Raw genomic sequence first — 23,160 nt, forward strand, 5'->3', positions numbered from 1 at the left:
CTAAAGGGTTGGAATGAAAAATTAATAACATCATAAAAATGGTAATCAATCAGGTGAGTTTTCACCGGAAGTTTTTGATTGGTCAAGATCTATTGGGTATAATGATACAAAACACCATCTTAGGCTGTCGGCTGTGTTTGATTTGATACAAAATAAGAGAGAGAGAGAAAAATGAGGGCCATGCCAATGCCAAGCCAAACATAGCCTTAGTGTGGGAACTACCTTATAAAGGCAGAGCCATATTATAAACACCCATCCCCATACAAACGGCCACACGTATTACGTAACTTACAACCACCCCAACTTCCCTCCCGCCAAAATGAACGGCGATCACAAAATTGATTCAACCTCCGATGACCCTAAAACACCACTCTTACCTGTCGTCCAACTCCAAGAGACAATTCAGAGGTCACCGAGCTTCCACCACCGGTGTCCGGAATCAATATTCACAGCCAATAACCTGTTCATACTCTTGGGTCCCTTATCATGCGCTCTCATCTGCACATTTGTCCACCTGAATGCTCCCAACACCAGCCGGAACATGTTAGCTATTCTGGCCTGGGTTTTCATATGGTGGCTCACCGAGGCCGTACCCATGCCCGTCACATCCATGGCCCCTCTCTTTCTCTTTCCACTCTTTGGGATTTCTTCTGCTGATGCTGTAGTTCAATCTTACATGGATGATGTCATCGCTCTCGTCCTCGGCAGCTTCATACTCGCTCTTGCCGTCGAACACTACAACATACATGGGAGATTGGCCCTGAATGTGAGTTCTAAATTGCTACTTTCTTGTTGGATTTTCCATTTAATAATCATCTCGTTTGGTTCTTAATCCCATTACAGATAACCTTGTTGTTCTGCGGGGATCCACTGAATCCACCACTGCTGCTGCTAGGGATCTGTGCCACCACAGCATTCGTCAGTATGTGGATGCACAACGTGGCGGCAGCGCTGATGATGATGCCGGTGGCGACCGGAATCTTACAGCGATTCCCGGTGGGTCTGGGCCGTTCGGATGTCATCAGCAGGTTTTGCAGAGCAGTAGTTTTGGGGGTAATCTATTCGGCAGCTATAGGAGGGATGAGTACTCTGACAGGAACAGGTGCCAATCTTATATTGGTGGGGATGTGGAAGAGCTACTTTCCGGAGGCAAATCCCATTAGTTTTAACACTTGGTTCTTCTTTGCTTTCCCTTTGGCTTTGCTGATTTTCCTTGCATTGTGGGGAATACTTTGCCTGCTTTACTGTTCTAAGGATTCAGGAATTGCTCTTTCTGCCTATCTGGACAGAGCCCATTTGAAAAGGGAGCTTGAATTGCTTGGTAAGTCCCTACACTCCTACTCCTATCCTATGCTCAACAGTTATAAAAAGAAAAAAAAAATGTGTAATTGAGATAATGATCATCCAAGCACCGGCCCCATATTTCATCGATGTGAGCTCTGTTTTGGAACTCTATTAAAAAAAAAAAGCTCTGTTTTGGCATGATCAGCATCAGAATAGAAAAAGAGTGGACCCACTTTTTTTTGAAACAGAACAAATTTATAGCTTTCTACCAAAAAAAGAAAAACAAAACTTGTAGCTTTGAAGTATTTTACATTTACAGGCTAGTTTTCTATTCTTGATTTATTTTTGTAAATGCTTTCCAGTCTTGAATCAGATACCCAGCTCCTACCATAAAAAAAAATCAGATACCCAGCAAAAGTGTTCTTGAGATTGTTGTTTTACACTTTTACTTTTGTCTTTAATTATATATTTATAGACGACAAAAAAAAAAGTTATATATGTAAAGACAAAATTGATTCTGTGCATGCTAAAAGTATTTAGATTTCAATTGAATGGCTCCAGTTCAATGTATTAACCAGAAAGAACTGGTGAAAAACGGAAATGGTCATTGGTCACGTCATTCTTTGATAACCAGGATGAGTTTTGTGCTTCTTGAAAACACCAGATTCATTGGGTCCAGTATCATACCTTTCTGGCATCATAGAATGTGGTGGGTTTATTGTTTGAAGTCAAACCATCTAAAACCTGAACACCCCCTAATTAATCAACTGACCTGATTGACTGAATTTAACCAAATAAACCGTTATATATATTGTTTGGTTTTAAGAGAACCTCCAACAGTGCCCCTGATGGTGTAATAACATTCGGGTTTCTGCATGGACAGGTCCAATGGCTTTTGCAGAAAAGATGGTGTTGGCAGTGTTCTCGGTATCTTTGTTGCCATTGCAAAAGATTTAAATATTACTTGGAGGATTGTTTGAGTACTGAATGATTAAAATATATGGGTGTTCACACAGATACTCGTAGCTTTGTGGATGACAAGAAGCATAACGGATGATATTCCGGGATGGGGTGTCCTCTTTCAGGGGCGTGTAGGCGATGGAACAGTTAGTGTAAGGAAAGCTACTTTGAAGAAATTTTAATGTCGTCTGTTCAATATTCACATATAGCTCAGCATTAAATGTGCAATGTTTGGGGGAATAGGGACCCCATTAATGGGTTCACAGAGATCATGAATTTTCTCAAATACTCCAATGGAGTTACTAGTTAATTTAATCAAGGCTTTCTTTTAATGAAATCTTATGTAGGTGATGGTGGCGACAATATTGTTCATAATCCCTAATAAGAAGCAGAAGGGAGAGAAGTTGATGGACTGGAGCAAATGCAAGAAGCTTCCATGGAACATCATATTGCTACTCGGAGCTGGTTTCGCCATAGCCAATGGTGTTAGGACAAGCGGCCTGGCCGACGTGCTATCTGCTGGCTTAGATTTCTTGGAGCATGCCCCATATCTTGCCATCGCCCCGGCCGTCCGTATCATAAGCGGGATCATCACTGAGTTCACATCGAACAATGCAACCACCACACTCCTCCTCCCACTACTCATCCAGTTGGCCGACACCATGCATGTACACCCTCTCCTCCTCATGGTTCCTGGAGCCATTGGCGCCCAATTCGCGTTTTTGCTCCCAACCAGCACACCTTCAAACATTGTAGGATTTACTACTGGGCACATCGATATCACAGACATGATCAAGACAGGGTTGCCTCTTAAGATTGCCGGAATTGGTGCTATCTCCCTTGTAATGCCTACGCTAGGTACGGATTATTCATTTTCTTGTCCTTCTATTTCCTTTAACAAAGAAAACTGATACTGCGAAATGAATCCATGATCCACATATATATTCATTTTTTTCTAATTCTGATAAAGTTGTGTTCACTTCCAAATTCAATGTACAAGAAATTTGTTTTAAGGCATCCTTAAACATTTTGGTGTTTGTAGGAGCATATGTATTTGGGACAAATAATGATCAATAACTACAGGTGGCAAAGTTGGTGCAAGAATTATGTGCAACTTCATCCCGGATCAGTAGCCATGTCTCTGGACGAGGATAAGCAGTTTTTTCGTACCCCCCAAGAGAACAAGTCCATAGTGTACCACTGTATTGTATGCACATAGTTTTAAAAGAATACTAACTGCTTTCCATGCCGAAGGATCACTGGTGAATCAGATGATTAATCACCAGTAAGATCCGACAGAATTCACTTAAGCCCATATGTAGATATGTCATTTTATACAAAGAAGATCAAAGCTGTTTGACTAGGAATGATGTTCAATTGTTAACTGTCTATAAAATTCAGTTGACTGAATAATCATTGAAGAGGAATACCATTGATGTGGTATTCCAAAACTCGATACAAACAAATAATTAACAAAAGTAATTCAGCTATGCATCACACAGTACTTTGTTTGGTCATATTTCTTTGGGGCCTGTTAGATTGGATTGTTCAGAAAAAACGAGGAAAGGACCAAAATGCAAGGTTGCATACAATAATACAATGCACTTGCATTAAATAGTCTGTAAACATCTGAAAGAGCATTTATATTCTGCAAGTAGAAAATTGATTCTTTTTTTTCCTTTCAGCTGTAATTTTGTTTTATTTTTCCCTCTGTGTACAACACCATAAATACATAGAATAAATAGCATCTAGACTCCTGGAGACTTGCAACATTGCATTTCCAATAAAAGATTTGCTCTAAAATGATTTTCTGTCCTCCGTAGCAGACTTAATTCTGCTGATAAATTCATCCACACTTATGGTCCCAAGCTCCCCTCCAAACCTAGATCTAACTGTAACCGTTTGTGTTTCAACTTCTTTGGGTCCCACAACAGCCATTAATGGAATCTTCTGTTTCTCTGCATTTCTAATAAGCTTTGGTAGGCGCTCACCATGACAAACTTCAGCTCGGATACCATTTCCTTTTAGCTTTTTAGTCACCTCATGACAATATTCAAGCTGCGAAAGGAAAACAAAAACATCATCATCATCCACGCCTCATGCCAACTATATGGGGTCAGCTACATGAATCCTGATACGTCACTTGTAAGGGAAATCTATTAGCACCAGCTCACTTGTACATCTTGAAATAACAATGTGCTAAGAAGCTAAACATTCAAAATCAAGGAAGATCTATGTACCTGTGTGTCAGTGACGGGTAAAACACGAGCTTGGATTGGAGAAAGCCATACTGGAAAATCACCTGCATAATGCTCTATGAGAATACCAAAAAACCGCTCTAAAGATCCAAGTACTGCTCTATGAATCATGATCGGCCGCTTCTTCTCCGTATTTGAATCAACATAGGTTATGTCAAAACGCTGAGGTAAATTGAAGTCAACCTGTTTCAGAAGCCAAAGGAAAATTATTACTCCAATAGATGGCCCCCTTGTGATTAACCTAACCTACATTTATAATTTCTTTGAACATGGAAGTTCAAGTCTGAAGGACATATGTCGTGACACTTCCCATCTAAAAGGTAACAACTTCCAGCCCAATGTCATGTAGAAGGGAAGAGCTTCTTTCTAAGCATGCAATGAGATGCAGGTTCATATTTCTAAAATATTATAAAAAGAACAAGAGAGTAGCCATTTACACAGAGAAGGGCTAAAAACGAAAAACGGTTCATATGTCAACTTTTTCTTTTTCCTCTTTTTTTCTTGGAAATGTCATACGTCAACTTTAATTGAAGTCATCAATATCAATACCCTCACTGTCAAAAGAAAAGAAACATAGTTTAAAATTGTCACAGAAGTATCTGTATCACTGTATCTGAACAGTATTTGCATCTTGGAAATGTCATTGTCAGAGAAGTATCTGTATCAGTATCTGAACAGCATGGTCATGCAAATCTCTCCCTAGGCTTCCATTTACAGTGCAAACTTCCCTTGCACTGGTGTAGAATATGTAGATGCATGGGAATGCAAGTGTTTTAAAGGCACACCTAGGGGTCGGCTACATGAATCCTGTTTCACCAATTCGCTCTATTTAAAGCCATCTCGTATCCTCTTGTACCTTTTTTATATGTTTTCCTCTATAATGGTCTATTAACTTTTAAATTACCTTTTATTGGTGCTTATAAACTAATAATGATCTATTAACTTTATAATTGGGGAGAACTATACTCGAGCACTATTTTCAGGACCAGTTGGAATAAACAATTTTAACAAAGAATTATGGGCATTGTTGCATGGATTGATGCTGGCTAAAGCACTCGACATCAGGAACTTGCAAATAGAAGGAGACTCAGACAATTATTTGTTAGGCCAAAAACAGAAACAACCTTGCTGATAGGCTGGCAAAATCTGGACTCTGGAGTACCTAAAGAGAAACTGTTTTGGGCAATTGTACCCATAAGAATATGCAAGGGATTAGTTAACCAAGGCTAACTTTGATGAAGTACATGGCACTTAACATTGTAATTATATTTTTTTGAAAGCAATAAATTCTGTTGTTACTGATAAATGATTTGAAAGAAAAAAAAAGCAAAGGATTTTTTAATACATGAAGCCGTAACTGTTGTGGATAGGATCTCAAAATAGCAAAATTTCACTTGGTAAAGATTAAATCAGAAAATAGTGGTTTTCTGATTCAATTCAGTAGAAAATTGAAGAGAGAAAGGTCACGAATAGAAGAAGAAAGAGAAGAGGAGAAGGGAAGAAGAAAGAGAGAAGAAAGGGTTCAGCAGAATTAAATTCTCTAGTCGCCCACTAAATCTTATTTATATTGTGATCTTTACAATGACTATAGTTACCTTAATACCCTTACTTAAAAAATAAAAGAAAACAAACAAGCCCCAACCGGCCCAACTACCACAACTGAAAAATAAATAGATAAACAGCAAATATAAAGTGTGGGGCTGGAACCCTACACACACTAATAGCCTATCAGCTATCTCTACACTCCCCCTCAAGTTGGGGGTAGATATTTGGCATACCCAACTTGCGTAAATTTGTCTCCAACCTGATTTTTGTGACTGCTTTAGTAAAGAGATCAGCTAGCTGCATGTCGGAGGTAACATAGGGAAGACACACTTCTTGAGATGCAACTCACTCTCGGATAAAATGTCTGTCCACCTCGATATGTTTAGTCCTGTCATGTTGTATTGGGTTGTGGGCAATGTTATTATTGTTTAATTATCACAATACAGCATTAGAGGTTTCTCATAGTCAATTCCAAGTTCATCCAGCAAAGAATTCAGCCATAACACTTCTACAACACCATTGGCCATGGACCTGTATTCAGCTTCAACACTGGAGCGAGCAATAACATTTTGTTTCTTGCTTCTCCAAGAAACAAGGTTCCCCCCTACAAATGCACAATTTTTTTTTTTTGATCAATAACAACATTTCATTACTTAATCACAAAAGAATTACAAAGAGGAAGATAAACTTTCTTATCTTCCAAAGGGAGCAAACACCCCCAAGAACAAAAAGAAAAAATTACACTTGTGCCCAAAACATTGATTCCCTCACGACTCCTTACTTAGCTAATCCATCCGCAAAGGAGTTAGCTTTCACCCAACTGACCTTAACTTCCATCTCCTGAACCAGCCATCTAAACTTTCTCCTCTCATTACTGTACATCCATAAATTGCTATTTTCTTTATTCAGCCACCCTACCACCACCTCTGAATCCCCTTCAATGAAGAGTTTTCTTATATTCATTTCCTTGGCTCTTTGAACTCCTTCCAACATGGCAAGTATTTCAGCCCTGAGCCTACAAATGCACAATACCTAGAGGTAGATCTTCTGTCATCAATGGATCCAGCCCAATCAGCATCTGTATACACATTTATCTTCATGTGACCACTATTCTTGAAAAGTATGCCTCTCCCTGGGCATCTCTTCAAGTAAGAAAGTATCCTTTCCACCGCAAGAAGGTGAGTGATCCTAGGAGAACGCATGTACTGACTGACAACACTGACAGCATATGAAATGCCTAGTCGTGTTAGGCAGAGATAAATAAGTTTCCCAACCAACCTTTGATACATAGCCCTGTCCTCAAGAGGTTCTCCACCTTCTGCACTTATTTTATGGTTCAACTCAATGGGTGTGTCAGCAGGCTTTACTCCTTACTTTCCAATTTCTTCCAATTAAGTCAAGGACATATTTTTTTTAGAGATAAAAATGCCATGCTTAGATCGAGCTACCTCAATTCCCAAGAAACAGCACAGTTCTCCCAAGTCCTTCACTTCAAATTCTTTGTGAAGATCCTGCTTAAGAGAGTCTATCTCACTAATATCACTTTCCATCACCACAATGTCATCCACATAGACAACAACTAAGGTCAAGGAGTCTGTCTTCTGAAAAAAGAGAGTGTAATCTGATTGAGCCTGCATGTAACCGAACTTTTCCAAGGCTAGTCTAAACCTATCAAACCAAGCTCTTGGAGATTGTTTCAGCCCATATAAAGCCTTCTTTAGTCGACAAACTTTCTTTTCTGCTTCTGTACTGTAAAAGCCGGGGGGTAACTCCATGTACACCTCCTCCTGCAAATCTCCGTTTAGAAAAGCATTCCTGACATCCATCTAAAACAGTGGCCAAGAGAAATTTGCAGCCATAGATAGTAGGACTCTGATAGTGTTCATCTTGGCAACTGGTGTGGTGCAAAGGTTTCCATATAGTCTATGCCATAAGTTTGTGTTAAGCCCTTTGCAACCAATCTGGCCTTATATCTCTCTACAGAACCATCAGCATTATATTTCACTGTAAACACCCATCAGCATCCAACAGGTTTCCTCCTCTCAGGCTGGTCAACTAGTTACCATGTATTGTTCTTAACAAGTGCATCCATCTCTACTTTCACCGCTTCCTTCCACTCAGTTATCAAAAGAGCTTCTTGCACTGTTCTGGGTATAGGAATGGTAGCAATAGATGCCAGGAATGATCTATAGGATTCTGAGAGACGATCATAAGAGAAAAACTGGGAGATACAATGAGCAGTAGATGAAGTACAATGATGCTTCCCTTTACGAATTGCAATTAGGAGATCAAGGTCATCTGAAGGAGGAGGCTGAGGCTCAACAGTGTTTGCCAAAGTATCTGCAACAGTGGGCTCAATAGTGGGTGTAGTGCCTAGATCTGAAGTTGTAGAAGGTGTTGGGATCAGCCTGGACTGCTAAGGACGAGAATCAGCCTGCCTCCACCACTGTCTTTGATACACTCTCAACTCCCTGCACTTCTGACAACCCTCTTCACGACACTCCCCCTCAATAACTGGGATAGGTAATGGAACTTCTGGGGCTGAAATCCCTTCCTCACGACTCTCCCCCTAAGGAAAAACCCTATGATAGTAGGGCATATCCTTAAAAAAGGTGACATCCATGGATACAAAACGCCTTCCCGAAACAGGCTCATAACAGCAATACCCCTTTTGATATTGTGCATACCCAAGGAAAATACATTTAGTAGCTTTGTGATCAAATTTGGAGCGATGAGGTCCAAGGATTTGAACAAAACAAGTACACCCAAAGGTTTTAAGGGAAATAGTGAACAAGTCCTTGTCTGGATACAGAAGGTTGAATGGTGTTTTCATGTCTACAACCCGTGAAGAAATTTGGTTAATAAGATAAACAGCAGTACAGGTTGCATCCCCCAAGAAGCATACGGGAACATTAGAGTTGAAGATGATGCTTTTGGCTACTTCCAAAATATGTCTGTTTTTTCTCTTAGCAACCCCATTTTGTTGAGATGTACGAGGACAAGTGCTCTGATGAATAACTCCATGATCTAGGAGATATGATGCCAAGGGTTTTGCAAAGTACTCCTTGGCATTATCAGATCTGAGCGTTTTGATCTTGATTTCAAATTGGGTCAATACCATCAAATGGAAAGCTTGGGTCAAAGAAGGGACCTCATCTCGAGAGTGCATAAGGTAAACCCACGAGAAACGGGTATAATTATCAACAAATAACAATAAATATATGTACCCCCCCCCCCATAGCAGGAATATGATATGGCCCCCAAACATCTACAATGTTTTGCAAGTTCACAGCTTTCACACCTCAAACTAGACACTTGGATTGACTCAAACAAATTTGGAAACAAACTCTTCAAAGACCCAAAAGACAAATGACCTAATTTGTTATGCCAAAGCATAATCTGACCCAAAGACTGAGAAACAAACAATCTCCCAACTTCACTCTCCTTCCCCTGTGGATGCTCAAGCAAGTAGACTCCATTCGTCTCACGACCAATCCCAATCACTTTCCTCGTTTCCAGATCCTGAAAAACACAACGGTCATGAAGAAAGGTCACTGGACAGTTTTGATTCCTAGTAATACTACTAACTGAAAGCAAGTTAGCACTAAGCTTAGGGACATGCAAAACCGAGGACAAGGAGATGGCATCAAATAGTCTGATATCTCCCTTGCCAAAAATAGGTACAAGAGAACCATCAGCAATAGATACTTTGTCTCTGCCAAAGGATAAACAATAGGTGGTAAACAAGGTGGATAAACTAGTCATATGGTCAGAAGCAACTAAATCTATTACCTAGAAGGGTCTAGTGTTACCTGGGGTTGAAGTATGATATGTTGTAGCTCTTGTACCTGAGGAAGCAAAAGCTGAAGTTGGATTGGCAGGAGTAGCAATTGAAGGCTGAGATGATGACCCAGAAATACCAGCTTCATTCTCTAATTGTGTCAAGGTGGCCCGGACAACAACTAAGGCATCTAGAGATGTGGTTCTTGTATTGGAAGACGATGCATTGTCAATGGTGACTGCCACATTAGCATTTCCCTTCTTATTTCTGAGTCTAGCTGGAACAAGATGAGAGTGCAACTTCCAACAAGTGCCCCTAGTATGTTTCGGCCTCTTACAATGATCACAAACATAATTTTCAAGGCGCCAAGGTGAGGCTAGGCGACTGGGAGGCGCCTAGGCGATGAATTTTTTTTTAAGTAAAACCATATATCCTAGGGTAGTTCCCTAGGTTCCATAACCATCTTTCCTTAATAATTATTCATAATTTTCATAAGTATAAGTTTCATGTTTAAGTCTAGAAAATCAACATTTTATGAGAAGAAAAAGAACAAAGTAAAGAAAATTCAAAAAATATAGGGGTTGAACCCCTACTTTTGTTATAGGAAAGAAGAAAAGAAAAGGTGGAAGAAGAAGAAGACATGGAAGAAGAAAAATGTGTTGATTAGACAAAATTTTAAATTCTTCCTTTGCTTATAGGTTCATGTTTTGAAATTTTTGAGGGTTCAATCAAGGATCAAAATTTTGATACGATACGCCCCATATCGAGTGTATTGTATTGTATCTTTGGGGTCCCGATACTTGTTTACAGGTGTTTTTGGGGAACCCATTTTTTAATTGGAAACCAAAGAAATAAAAAAAATATAGGGGGAGTATCGTTATAAGTACCGATACACATCTACCAATACACAGAGGTGTTGATACTGTGAACCTGGGTTCAATACAACAGTTAGCAATGTTGCATTGAATAAACCCTAAGAAAATAAGAAGATAATAAAAAGAAATTAGTATATAAACACATAAAATGAATATTCTAGTTTAATAATGTCTATTTTATAATTATAATGTCAAAAAATTAAAAATATAAAAGTATTTTATAACCCAGTGCACAAAACTGCTAGGCGACTGAGCGAGGCGAGCCTCCAAGGGCGCCTTGTCACCTAGGCGTCGCTTTGACAACTATGATCACAAAATATCTCCTTTTTATCTTCCTTCTTTGTTTCCTTTTCCTGATCTCTCCCAAATTTCTGTTTTGTTGCTGCTAGGGCTGATTCCATGGGTTGAAACTGTAACATCACCTTTCTCCTACTCTCTTCATTGTGCACTAGTGAATAGGCCTGAGCCAATGTCACACTCTCCCTAGTAAGTAGTTGCTGTCTTACTATGTCAAATTCTGAATTTAGACCTACTAGGAACTCAAAAACTCTATTTGTTTCAATCAGCTTGCTATAAGTAGTTGCATCTCTCTAACTCTCCCATTCAATGGTTTCCAAATGGTCAATTTCATGCCACAGAGATTTCAAAGTGGCAAAATAAATGGAGACTGGCTTCGCCCCCTGCTTGAGATTATTCGCTTCACACTTCAATTCATAAGCCCTAGCAACATTAAGGGGTTGGGAGTAGGTCTCTTTCATATTATCTCAAATTTCCTTGGTTGTTTTTGCCCATAAATAATTTCGGCTAATGTGGGGCTGCATTGAATTGCACAGCCATGTCATCACCAAATAGTTCTCTTGAACCCACTTGGCATGTGATGTGTCTTCCTTGGCTGGTTCCTTTATATCCCCAGTCACATAGCCTAATTTGCCTCTACCCCCAATAGCCATCATGGTTGATTGGGCCCACTCCAAGTAATTTGTTTGGTTGTTCCATCGAATATAACAGTTGTAATTTGAAAAGAACTTTCAGTCATTCCAGCCCCCAAAAAACCTTCCCCTTGAGTCTTTAATTCACTTCCAACCTTCTCTATTTTAAAGAAGATATTAACAGTCACTACTTCAAACAAAAAAGGCTTGAACTCCTTTTATACAAAAGAAACTTCCTTTTATGCAAAAACGGACTCTGCTGATTCAGAAATCACTCACAGCCGAGAATCACCACCCACCAAGAAACACTCCTCGGTCAAGAAGTATCACCCAGAAACCAATTTCAGATTACTAATAACTTCCAAGAAACACTCCTCAGTCGACAAGAATCACCTAGGAACCAAATTCGGAATACTGTAGTTGTCGAAGAACCAACCAGTCACAGAATAATTCTGGGAGCAAGAACTGACCGTGGGGTTTCAAAAAACTTAGAGAAAATAACAGAGATAACAGAGAACTGTCAAAAACCCTAAAGAAACAAGCTAGGGAGACAGAAATCTATTAACCGCTGCTTCCAGAGAGGTTTAAACTGTTCCTTTTAAAGGTCAATCTCAATAAAGATGAGTTTTTTTCAGAAAATGTTTGATCACCACCCTCAATCTCCAGTTTAAGCTCTAATCTTTGACTTACTTAACTTCACTGATCTTTCCTGGTCACCGGACACTCTCCAAAGGTCATGTAATCCCTTGGGCACAACTCAAGACTCTAGTGATCCTCCAAGAATCAGGCGATGATGCAAAGCTTCAGATTCAGTAAGTTCTCATGCTTCCGACTGAATTAGGCTCACATGAGAGCCCTAAACTGTCCTAGTTCTGGCTCTGATACCAACTTGGAAAAGATTAAATCAGAAAATAGTGGTTTTCTGATTCAATTCAGTAGAAAAGTGAAGAGAGAAAGGTCACGAATAGAAGAAGAAAGAGAGAAGAAAGGGTTCGGAAGAATTAAATTCTCTAGCCGCCCACTAAATCTTATTTATATTGTGATCTTTACAATGACTATAATTACCTTAATACCCTTACTTAAAAAATAAAAGAAAACAAACAAGCCCCAACCGGCCCAACTACCATAACTGAAAAATAAATAGATAAACAGCAAATATAAAGTGTGGGGCTGGAACCCCACACACACTAATAGTCTATCAGCTATCTCTACAATTTCCACTAAAGAAGCAACAAAAATGCAACTGATCTCTGATCCCTAACCCTCAAATAGAATGAGTTGCAACCAGAATCACAACCTCTTAGAACAAATTACAATTTACAACTATAATAGAATGAATTCAGGTAAGGGTTACTGCCTCCCAAGTCCAAATCCCGACATGGGCTTATTTGGGCCCGTGGACCCTTCATCTCCATAAAGGCTCCACCCTCCTAGGACTAGGATGCAAAATGTCTAACATCACACTAGGTACTTTAGTTAATGCAACTAGAAGATAGACAAAGATAATGAGAGTTTCACATGCTTGAATTGTCAAGTATTTAAAGCACCTTGGTACAATCCACATCAGTTTGCTTTCACTTCCACTTTGAATTTGCCTTATATGTTATGCTTATTTATTTTCACTTGAGCCAATACAATTTTATAACATTTAATTAATTTTAAAATTAAAATTTCCAAATTGTTATGAATTAATGTCTTTCGGAATTTTTTCAAAAATTGATGCCTTACATTGTCCAGGGCCTCCAGGCACACACCTCACCTTACACCTTGCACCCTGGGGTATAGAAGACCTTGTACTTTTCTTATGTCTCTTGCTTTCAAGACACTAGGCTGAGTGTAAATTCTGGATTACTTTTGCTTCAGGTCTGATTTTGTTTTGTTTGTTTGTGAGGAGCAAAATGAAAAGTAGCAAAATGATATGGTTCCTACTTTACATGAAAGAGAATGAAGGCAGGAGGAAGGCAGTTTGTTTGGGAGGAGCAAAATAAGTAAATAATGTGCCCCACTTTAATGAAAGAGAATTAAGGTAGGAAGAAGGTGGTGCAAATTTTGCATCAGTTTTTTGGATACAAAATTTGCAGCGCCAATGAGTGCAAATGAGACAAAAAAAATAAGCGAAAATTCTGCATCAGGTAGGAATGCAAATCATAGTTAAAACAAGCAGATGCAAATCCAAACTGGATGCAAAATTTATATCCTGTTCAAATTTGTATTGCAAATAAACAGAGCCTAGGATACAATGATAGAATGAAAGCAAAATGGAAAGAAAATTAAAATGGTAAATCCCAATAGACAATTGTCCCCATGATATATAACAACATTGTCAGAGTTGGATTTAGACTGAAAGATCGAATTGTTTGGACCAGGAACTGGCAACCAAAATGGTTTTTCAGCCCACCTCTTAGAAATGTTGATTTCGTCAAAGTTTACCCCAAGTACATGTTATTAGTAGGTGTTGTAGCTAAAAATATTTATTGTTTTAAGCTTACTTTGGTGCAAAAGAGCATTAAAAGATGGTTTGGAACCATTTACCGTTTATTTAGTTTTTTTCATGTTTTTATTTAAACAAGTCTAGCTGTCAAACCAGACTGACTCTGTTTGACCTGTGACTCAGTAGCTAAAACAGTTTCACATCCTGTACAATTTTGACAACATTGACACAGGCAATAACAACCCAATCCATTGGTTGGGAGCCATGTCATATCCAAAGGGTAATAATTAATAAACATCATAGTCAACCAGGTCCAGGGCCCAGGGTTCTATTTCTAGCAATACTGACTGTTCTCTTTAGTTATAAGCAAGAAAAGAAGGTGTCATTCACCCCCACCATACTCCATACCACACCCACTTGCAGATGAGATGCCTATTGTCATTTAACTAATAGAATAACAAGGCTAGAAAAAGGTGCTGCAGTCTCCTTTTACTTTATAGGAGAACTATTCCTATGGTTCCATCCTAAACAAGTATCACAGAATGGAGGAGCATGAGAAACAGTAAAAAAAAATCTCTAATTGATAGGGGCCAATTTTTGAATCATCTGTATCTCAAGTATTTTTTACCCATTGAACAATCCTATATGAATTATAAATTTTCTTCCATTTTTTGATAAATTATAAACTTTCTTCCATTGCTAAAGTCAGTTAGCCTCTGTTTAAACAATACTACTTGTTGAAGATTTAATGTTTGAAATAGCCAAGCTGACAAAATAATATTAAACCACATTTCTCTATATAATTTATACAGAAAAAAATCAAAACAAAGGAAACTATGGAGATTATGCATGCAACCTAGATCTGGCTCAACCTGAAACAAACCATCCAATACAATTTTAGGTTGGGCTAACAGTATTCCATGTATCAGACTGGATTAGGGATGGAAAACAACATGTGATTTTAAATCAGGCCGGGCTCAGTTCAAACCTTGAGTTACCAAACTAAACCAAAACAATACCTGTTTTATGTTTATTAATACAACAAAATAGTAGCTACCCTGGCAGAACCAAAACACAGCTGATGTTAAGTTCAGGTGCCAAGTGCCAACTCTTTTTCCAGTTCCAGCTCCAGTCAGGAAAAGGTTAGTTACATCTCATATAATTAGACTAAGGTTGATCTCTCAACCTAACCCAACCTAAAACTGAGGCTGATGCCTAATTGATGTATTCACTGCTCCGAGATGATTCAAAATATGAATGGAGTAAATGGATTCAACAACATGATCCTGAGAGCTTATATTCACTTTGGTGTATACTTGCCTGTACAGTTGAGCACTGCCACTTTCTTCCAAGAGCATCCTCAATTTTAAGATCAATCTTTGGACCGTAAAAGGCACCCCCACCTTCATCAATTTGGTAGTCCCAACCCTTATCATCCAAAGCATCTTTAAGAGCAGCTGTTGCTTTTTCCCATATATCATCACCTCCCACAGCTTTCTCTGGTCTTGTGGAAAGATTCACTTCATACTTGTTAAAGCCAAATTGCAGTAAGATCTCCTCTGTTAGATCCAGGACACCCCTGATTTCATCCTTGATCTGATCTTCTAGACAAAAAATGTGTGCATCATCCTGCATGGTATATCAAACACATGAGTTCCTGTCATCTAAGAAACAAAACCAAAGGTCCATTAACAGAACAGCATTACAATCTATGATGCCTAGATATATGTACAAGGGTGCCACATCATGCCGGATACTTAAATTTTTAGTGGAAATTTCATATCTGATACTGTATCCAGGTAATGTAGATTTCAATACAAGCTACTCCACTGAAAGTTATTATAACCACCATTGTTCTCATTCTAGAGCTTCAAAATGGAACATTGAAGAGAAGTAGGATGATAGGAAAAAGCCATCTTCTTGACTCTCCGAAACACATGTGGACACCCATGGGGCTGAGACCCAGCAACTAGAAGTCCCACCAGAGAGACTCTAAACCAAAAACCATGAATAGATAAATCTAGAACTCTATATGCAGTCCATTTTATGAACAATATAGGTTCAATACCAGGAAATATCAGATCAAATCACCTTTTCCTGCTAGGAATTTCCTAGACGTCTTGATGGTGGTACATTTATACCAAATGTATATTGGGAAAGCACAAGAAAAGTCCTTTGCCAACTAGCAAGTTCCTTATGAAATAATCAAGCTCTACAATAACCTAGGAGAAGTTCTCCTTAAAGACATCCACCAGGATATACAAAAGTAATAGTGTTAGATAAGAAATGCAAAAACATATAGAATTCAAAGAAATATCAACCTTCAAAATATAAATAAGAGAGAGAAGAATGCACCTGAGTGAAACCTCTTACTCGGAATAGGCCATGTAAACTTCCTGACAGCTCATATCTATATACAGTTCCCAACTCAGCAACCCTAATTGGAAAGTCTCTGTATGAGTGCAGCTTTCTTTTGTAGACCAGAATATGGTAAGGACAGTTCATGGGTCGAAGTTGATAGAGTTCATCCTCAATGTTCATCTGCTCATACATATTCTCCCTGTAGAAGTCCAGATGACCACTGATCTTCCAGAGATCTGCCCTTGCCACATGTGGAGTGTACAGAAGATCATAACCATGCTGTATATGTATTCTCTTCCATGAATCTTCTATGATATGCCTAACTATGGCACCCTTAGGATGCCAGAAAACTAACCCTCCTCCTGCTTCATCCTGTAAGAGTTCCATCAAGAAGCTTGAGTTCCTTTAAGAGTGAAATAAGTTCCTCCCTGGTCTTTAAACTAAATTTCAACAAATATATGGAATTTCTGTATATGTATACCTGTAAATTTTCAAAAGCCGCTTGCAAAGAAAATGGTCTTGTGAAGACAAAACTCAAAAAGATAAAAACAATAATAAGTTTAGTTTTTTAAAGGAATGGATGCGTGTTTATTCTCTAGAAACAAGCTGGAAAAGATCCATCTGTTTGATAATTATAGCTTAATGAATGTTTTAGAACTATCACAACATGGAAACATTAATTATGATAATGACCAAGAAACCATAAAGATAAAATCCACCACATTTTAGTTGAATTAAATAGTTGACCAATAACGTTGTCCTTGGAATAACATACACTAGTATGAGAGCATAGATTCAAATGAATCTGAAACTATGTTTACCTGTATAGAGAAAAGATCAAGATCTTGACCAAGACGCCTGTGATCCCGGCGTTTTGCCTCTTCTTTAAAGTGAAGGTATGCTTTTAATTGGTCTTCAGATTCCCATGCTGTACCATAGATCCTCTGCAGCATTGGCTTATTTTCATCCCCTCTCCAGTAAGCCCCAGCAACGGATTCAAGTTCAACAGCTTTCTTGTTAATGTTGCCGGTAGAATCAACATGAGGTCCAGCACAAAGATCCCACCATTCATTTCCTAGATAAAATATAATGAAAGAAGCCCAAAATACATTAATAACCAAATAATTAAAGCTTCAAAATAAGCACTACTTAAATACTATCATTTAGACCTGAAACCACACACTACACCCTTAAAAATTAGCTAAAGAAAGTAAATATGCAGTAATGATCCTTAAGTAAGCTAGATAAATTATTTGAATGCATAAGTTTCTTTGTTAATTTTATGAGAACCATATCTTGGCTCCAGCCTCAGCAAGTACAAAAATGGAGTATGTCCACCTACAAAACCATTTGGCAGTGAGGAAAAGTAAAGAAAAGATTCCCCCATCTTTCTGTCCCCATAGCAATATGACTAAAAATTATTAACTCAAATTTCCTCTAGTGCATTTGCCTACTATAACATGATAACAGCAGTCATCCTTCCACTCAAGTGTGCATTTGAAACAGGTGTTGGCATCAAACAAAGAGTACTTCAAAATCTTCAACAAATATAAACTTCGTCACATAAAAAAAAATGTCAGTGCATGTGGATAACAGCATTGTGTCTCTTCTTTTTCTCCATCAGCAACCAATTATCATAAGATGTGAAATAAAATATAAGATTAGCTTCAAAATGGAAAGGAAACTAGGACTTTATTAACTTTACACAAATTCAGTTAGACTGCAATTTGTATCTCCTCATAGATTGAGTTTTGAATAAGATACTTAAATGCAAAGTGACCATAACCACAAGTAACTCTTACTCACAATCCATAAAAAGCATTCTTTCACAACTAACATACTCCAATTCTCCTATACTAACTGACCCAATATACTATGACTTACCATGTGGACTCCCACTACTGACAAACTACAATTGACCATTGACCAAATCAACTAAGAAATATCATCTACTGCCCACTAACTACTCATGACTCAATCACATATTCATCAATCTTTCCCCATAGAGTAGCCCTCAAAGTTAAGGTTGGGGTGGGCTCCACAAACACAAATTAGTAATGGCATGGCATCTTCAAATTATTGGCCATTGCCATTCTCCCCTTCTAGCCAAGGCCCATTGATAGAGATATTGAAGCAAGGAAAGAATCCATGGAGAAATGAATTAGTTTTCCAATTCCTCGTGAATTTCAGAATTTTTGGGTAATAGGGATATTGGCATTTTTGAGTTTTAAGTTTATTTTCTAGTTTTAGGTGTCTTAAGAATAGGGTTTCAAGTCTTTTAGGAATTTACTGTTACAAGTAAAGCAAAAATACGAATTGTGGTTCCTCCACAAACAAACCTTATCCAGAACACATCCATCAATCCTTCAGAATAGCTGGCTAGCTTCTTAAGTTCTGCTTCGTAATCTCACAATGTCATCATCTAATGGAGTTTTGCAAGAGCTCAAGTGTGATCTTCATGCTTAGTTGGCTGAAACCAGTCATTTGAGGTTGCTAATAACTCCCTCCATGGCATGTAAACATGTGCCTTCTCATACCACTAACCACTGCAAAACTCTTCACCTTGTAGGCGAAAGGTTGCAATAAGTGATGCTCATCCACTGTTCAGCTATATGCAAGGAACTGCTCCACTTTGTACACCCATGACCCACCTTGATGGATCTCCACCTTCATAAGGAGGAAAGGTGAGCTTCACAATCCAAGGTTTAATGGTGGCATTACCTGGGATGTAAAAATCCTTATCCACCCTGAGACTTAATCCTCATTCATCTCTGCTTTCCCTTTGTGAACAAGTCTTTCCAGTTGATCAAGCTTGCTATTGTTTTGTGCTTGTTTGGCCTTGAGAACAGTTACCTTTTGGACAATATCAGCAAGGATTGTTGCACTGTCATCTCTTATCTTTGCTCTACCATCAAACATCCTACTTCTCTTTCTCCCTTTGTAAACAATTTACATAAGATTTCAGATAAAAGATAACGTTAGGCTCAAATAGAGAGGAATGTAGGACTCTGAAGTCTCAATTGAACTCCACGAGACATTCAGATAGACTGCAATCCACGTATCCTCATAGATAATAAATTACATTTTGATTAAGATATATAAATACAAAGTGACCATAACTATGAGTAGCTCTAGTGTTCCCAATATAATGACTCATAAGAATTATTCTTTCACAAGAAACAGACCACCTCTCCTATATGCACTATCCTAATACATTATGACTTACCATGTTGGCTCCTACTAATAAACTACAAAAGGATATTAGCTAAATCAACTAAGAGACCTAATCTATTGTCCACTAGTTACTCATGACTCAACCACCTATGCATCAAAATGTGTGACCACTATACACAGATGTCAAAACTTGATCAACTTATAGCAACTTGAACACAAGATAGCAGCAAGCAGCCAAACTTACCTAGTTGCTTCAAGCTGACTATTTTATTTCAGAGTGAAACATCTAATAAATTCTATTTAAGACCATTACTAGAGCTAGACCTAGCTATCAAAAGGTAAAATTCAATATTTACAGTCACAAATGAATGATGCCAATGTTTTCAAAAGTCCATGTTAATTTGCTCTTTACACCCTAAAATCTTCTATACCATACCATGCTTTGTTTACATTGATTAAGTCATGAGAAATAGATACATATTGCCTCAGTATATAGAAAGACATTTTCATGCCTTGGTGGAGACTATTCTAGATACATCTATATACACATAACAAACTGGATGAGCCTCCACTGCTACAATTACCACTACCACTAGTGCTACCACATAACTTAAAAATTAAAAAGGAGAAGAAGAGTTGATATGTTCATTAAGAGAAAGCAACAACATACACAGAATTGATATAATAAAACAGCAGGACTAGAGAAGGAAAGACTAAAAGAAAGTAAAAGCGAAACAAAGTAAGATGACTGACCAATGTGATATATGGTGATGGGATCTGCCTTAATGCTTTCCAAAATCTCTATTTTGTAAGGCTCATTGATTGTCATTATTCTTTTCTTAGCTTCATCTCTGGAGACTTCTTCTCTTATTAGTGGTAAATTCCGACTAATGATGCGATCCTACAGATGATTTAAGAAATAAATTCTGTACCCTGAAACCATAAGCTAATGAATATTTGCCCAAGCTATGCATGACCTTCCTACACAACTGAAAGGATCAAAAGAAGTTCAGTATTAGGTTGTTCTCACCATCTCCTTTTTTATCCTCTTCAGGTCTTTGTCCGTCAATGGTTCCATATCAAAGTCATAATAGAACCCATTTTCTATCCACGGTCCAATGGTCACTTTAGCGTCTGGGAAGAGTTTCTGGACAGCCATAGCCATTACATGTGCGGACTGCAATGCAACGCAAAGTTTTCCATCAGAGCATAACAATAAGAAAAACAAACGAACTAAACAGATGCGTAATACAAATCCGATAACCAAAATAGCATTATATTAGCAAAATACCACGTCATACAGCATCATACCGTAGAAAACTATTCAAATTTTCTTGCAAGGGAGTTGTGTAGCTTGAGTGTAAATTAAAAGAATCGTCAACGTTCAAAAAATAAAATTTTTGTGCACCAGGTTGGTTTACTAGAGTGTGTTTTGTTTTAATCTATCAAAACTCTTTGGAAAAATGTATAAGGGAAATAGAATAAACTACAATTCTTTGTTAGTATTAGTAGTTACAGTCTTCCAGAAGAAGCAGGAAGAAAACAAGAAAGAATGTGTGTGTGTGTGTGTGAGAGAGAGAGAGAGAGAGAAAGAGAGAGAGAAAAAGAGAGAGAGAAAAAGAGAGAGAGAGAGAGAGAGAGAGAGAGAGAGGAAAGAGAGAGAATTAGTTATAGAGCCATCTAATTACCGTATGTCGAATTCTCAACAATTTCTCTGAGGACTCGTTGGTAGGAAGAACGATCTTCTCCTCATCGGTATTTGCTTTGAGAAGCTTCTCTTCGGCCACAACCGCAGTCTCGGATGAACCCAGGGCCACAGCGGAGGAGGTTGTTGAGATCCCTTTGTTGTTCTTACTCTGCGCATAGACCCCAATTTGCCTTGCGGTGTTTCTTCTCGAAGTGAAAATGAATCCCTTTGGAGGAAGGGAAGGGAGAAAGAAACAGGGTTTTATGAGAGAGCTTCGATGACCGCGAGGATTCGAGAATGGAAGGGAGCAGGCAAAGAGAGGGTAAGTTGACGCCATTCGCTGCAGAAGGTCCTGCCCACTCTACCGTGGTGAAGGCGTGAAGCTGTGTGGCGGAGGTTTTGTATTGTTTCTCTCCACTCACCTCTCTAGAAAATCTAGCCACATCAGAAATAAATCACGAAAACTCACAGGGAGGCCCAAGATTACTCCTTAAGCACTTATCCATTATCCCGCTAAAACTAAAACGCAATTTCATGTACTCATAAAGACGCCCAATAGGTTTTGAGATCCCTTTTCAAATTCATGTACTACATATGTTTTTTATAAAAATATAAATAATATAACGAATTTATAAAAATGCAATATACATAATATATTTAGAAATTGAATCGGGTGATCCGAATCCGATTCAATTTCTAATCATAGATCAGATCCTATTATCCAATATGGTTTGATCCAAAGATCTGAAATGGGGATATCCAAATCCAACAAAATACGATCAGACACGAGCTTATTTGCAACCCTAAGCCACAATTCTAGTTACTTCACTCCACCCCCGCTCAATAGACATGAGCTTATTTCCATGTAAATTTTTAATCATTGTTAAAATCTCCCCTGAAGTTTGATAATTGCAATCATCTCCCTTGAACTTTTATGATACAGTTGTAAGACCCCCTTTGTTAAAAAGAGACAAAAATGTCCACAATACCCATGCAATATAAACAATATAAACAACAAAAAATAGAGAATTTAAAATTGCATCTTTACATTTAAATGATTGATATGAAGGGTAAATTTGGAAAATAAATCAATTTCAGAAAAGAAATTAGAAAGGTTTGATTTAGCAATTCGTATGAAGAGAAAATTTTGAAAAAATAAGCATTTTGGTTAAAAGTAAATGCATGGATATTTTTGACATTTTTGTGCTTTTTTAGAAGACTCTAACGAAGAAGGTATAATTGCAACTATGTTAGAAAGTTCAGGGAAGGTGATTGCAATTACCAAACTTCAAGGGATGTTTCAGCAACAGCCAGAAACTTTAGGGGAGATTTCAGCAATTTACCCTTTTGTCTTTAAATATGATTTGTTTTTGATGGGGGTGGAAGTGACCTCCAATTGGGACAGCCACATGGCAGACTTAGGAATATCCACGGGCCAACCTACGAGTTGCACGGTCTACACCTCAGATGAACATGTTACCTCGAACAAGCATATCCTCCTTGAATGCCTAGGCCAACCATGGCTTTAGGGGAGTTCACCTCGTCTCGGTTGGACAAGTCGCTACGATCTATTGCGAAGGCATAAGGGGCAGCTCGGCAGGCAAATCGAGCTATAGGCATGAGGAAACACACCCCACAAGACGAACTACACCTAGAAAAGCACACCCGAGATCCACCACATGTACACCAAAAGGCCATCTAGCAGCCCCACATGGCAAAGCCATCATCACTGTTTGTCACATTTGGCAATGCCATCATCACGCATGCCCATCCTGTCAATTAGTGGGCCCCTAAGCCCCCTCCATGTGAGAGAAATGTGGTACCAAAGAGACTACGTGTATCCTAACCGAGCTCCAAGTGTTCTTCCCCAAGCTA

At 38.4% G+C, this 23,160-nt stretch overlaps 2 protein-coding genes across 2 annotated transcripts; one reads left to right on the top strand and one right to left on the bottom strand.

Moving 5' to 3' along the window:
- Positions 1–238: 238 nt before the first annotated feature.
- LOC104606561 (tonoplast dicarboxylate transporter-like) lies at positions 239–3,657 on the top strand. Its single transcript, XM_010271838.3, has 6 exons — positions 239–766; positions 844–1,321; positions 2,168–2,211; positions 2,301–2,396; positions 2,592–3,102; positions 3,287–3,657. The coding sequence occupies exons 1-6, from the start codon at positions 320–322 to the stop codon at positions 3,319–3,321; spliced, it is 1,611 nt and encodes a 536-aa protein (XP_010270140.1). The 5' UTR covers positions 239–319; the 3' UTR covers positions 3,322–3,657.
- A 233-nt stretch (positions 3,658–3,890) lies between these two features.
- On the bottom strand, positions 3,891–21,730 carry EMB2761 (threonyl-tRNA synthetase, putative / threonine-tRNA ligase). Its single transcript, XM_010271840.3, has 8 exons — positions 21,287–21,730; positions 20,629–20,775; positions 20,352–20,499; positions 17,246–17,499; positions 16,419–16,796; positions 15,384–15,692; positions 4,485–4,685; positions 3,891–4,302 (listed from the first exon to the last, which is right to left on the bottom strand). Exons 1-8 carry the CDS (start codon positions 21,620–21,622, stop codon positions 4,042–4,044), a joined length of 2,034 nt encoding a protein of 677 aa, XP_010270142.1. The 5' UTR covers positions 21,623–21,730; the 3' UTR covers positions 3,891–4,041.
- Between the last annotated feature and the right edge of the window lie 1,430 nt (positions 21,731–23,160).

Source organism: Nelumbo nucifera, chromosome 1 (assembly GCF_055504915.1).
Source record: "Nelumbo nucifera cultivar China Antique chromosome 1, China Antique-T2T, whole genome shotgun sequence".
In the NCBI taxonomy this organism is placed as follows: Eukaryota; Viridiplantae; Streptophyta; class Magnoliopsida; order Proteales; family Nelumbonaceae; genus Nelumbo; species Nelumbo nucifera.

Excerpts from the sequence above, each read along its gene's own strand:
- LOC104606561 (XM_010271838.3), top strand. The coding sequence starts at position 320 with ATGAACGGCGATCACAAAATTGATTCAACCTCCGATGACCCTAAAACA. Across the intron at positions 1,322-2,167 it reads AAGGGAGCTTGAATTGCTTG|GTCCAATGGCTTTTGCAGAA; the intron begins GTAAGTCCCTAC and ends CTGCATGGACAG. Across the intron at positions 2,212-2,300 it reads TGGTGTTGGCAGTGTTCTCG|ATACTCGTAGCTTTGTGGAT; the intron begins GTATCTTTGTTG and ends GTGTTCACACAG.
- EMB2761 (XM_010271840.3), bottom strand. The coding sequence starts at position 21,622 with ATGGCGTCAACTTACCCTCTCTTTGCCTGCTCCCTTCCATTCTCGAAT. Across the intron at positions 20,776-21,286 it reads TGTTGAGAATTCGACATACG|TCCGCACATGTAATGGCTAT; the intron begins GTAATTAGATGG and ends GTTGCATTGCAG. Across the intron at positions 15,693-16,418 it reads GAGTAAGAGGTTTCACTCAG|GATGATGCACACATTTTTTG; the intron begins GTGCATTCTTCT and ends TATACCATGCAG.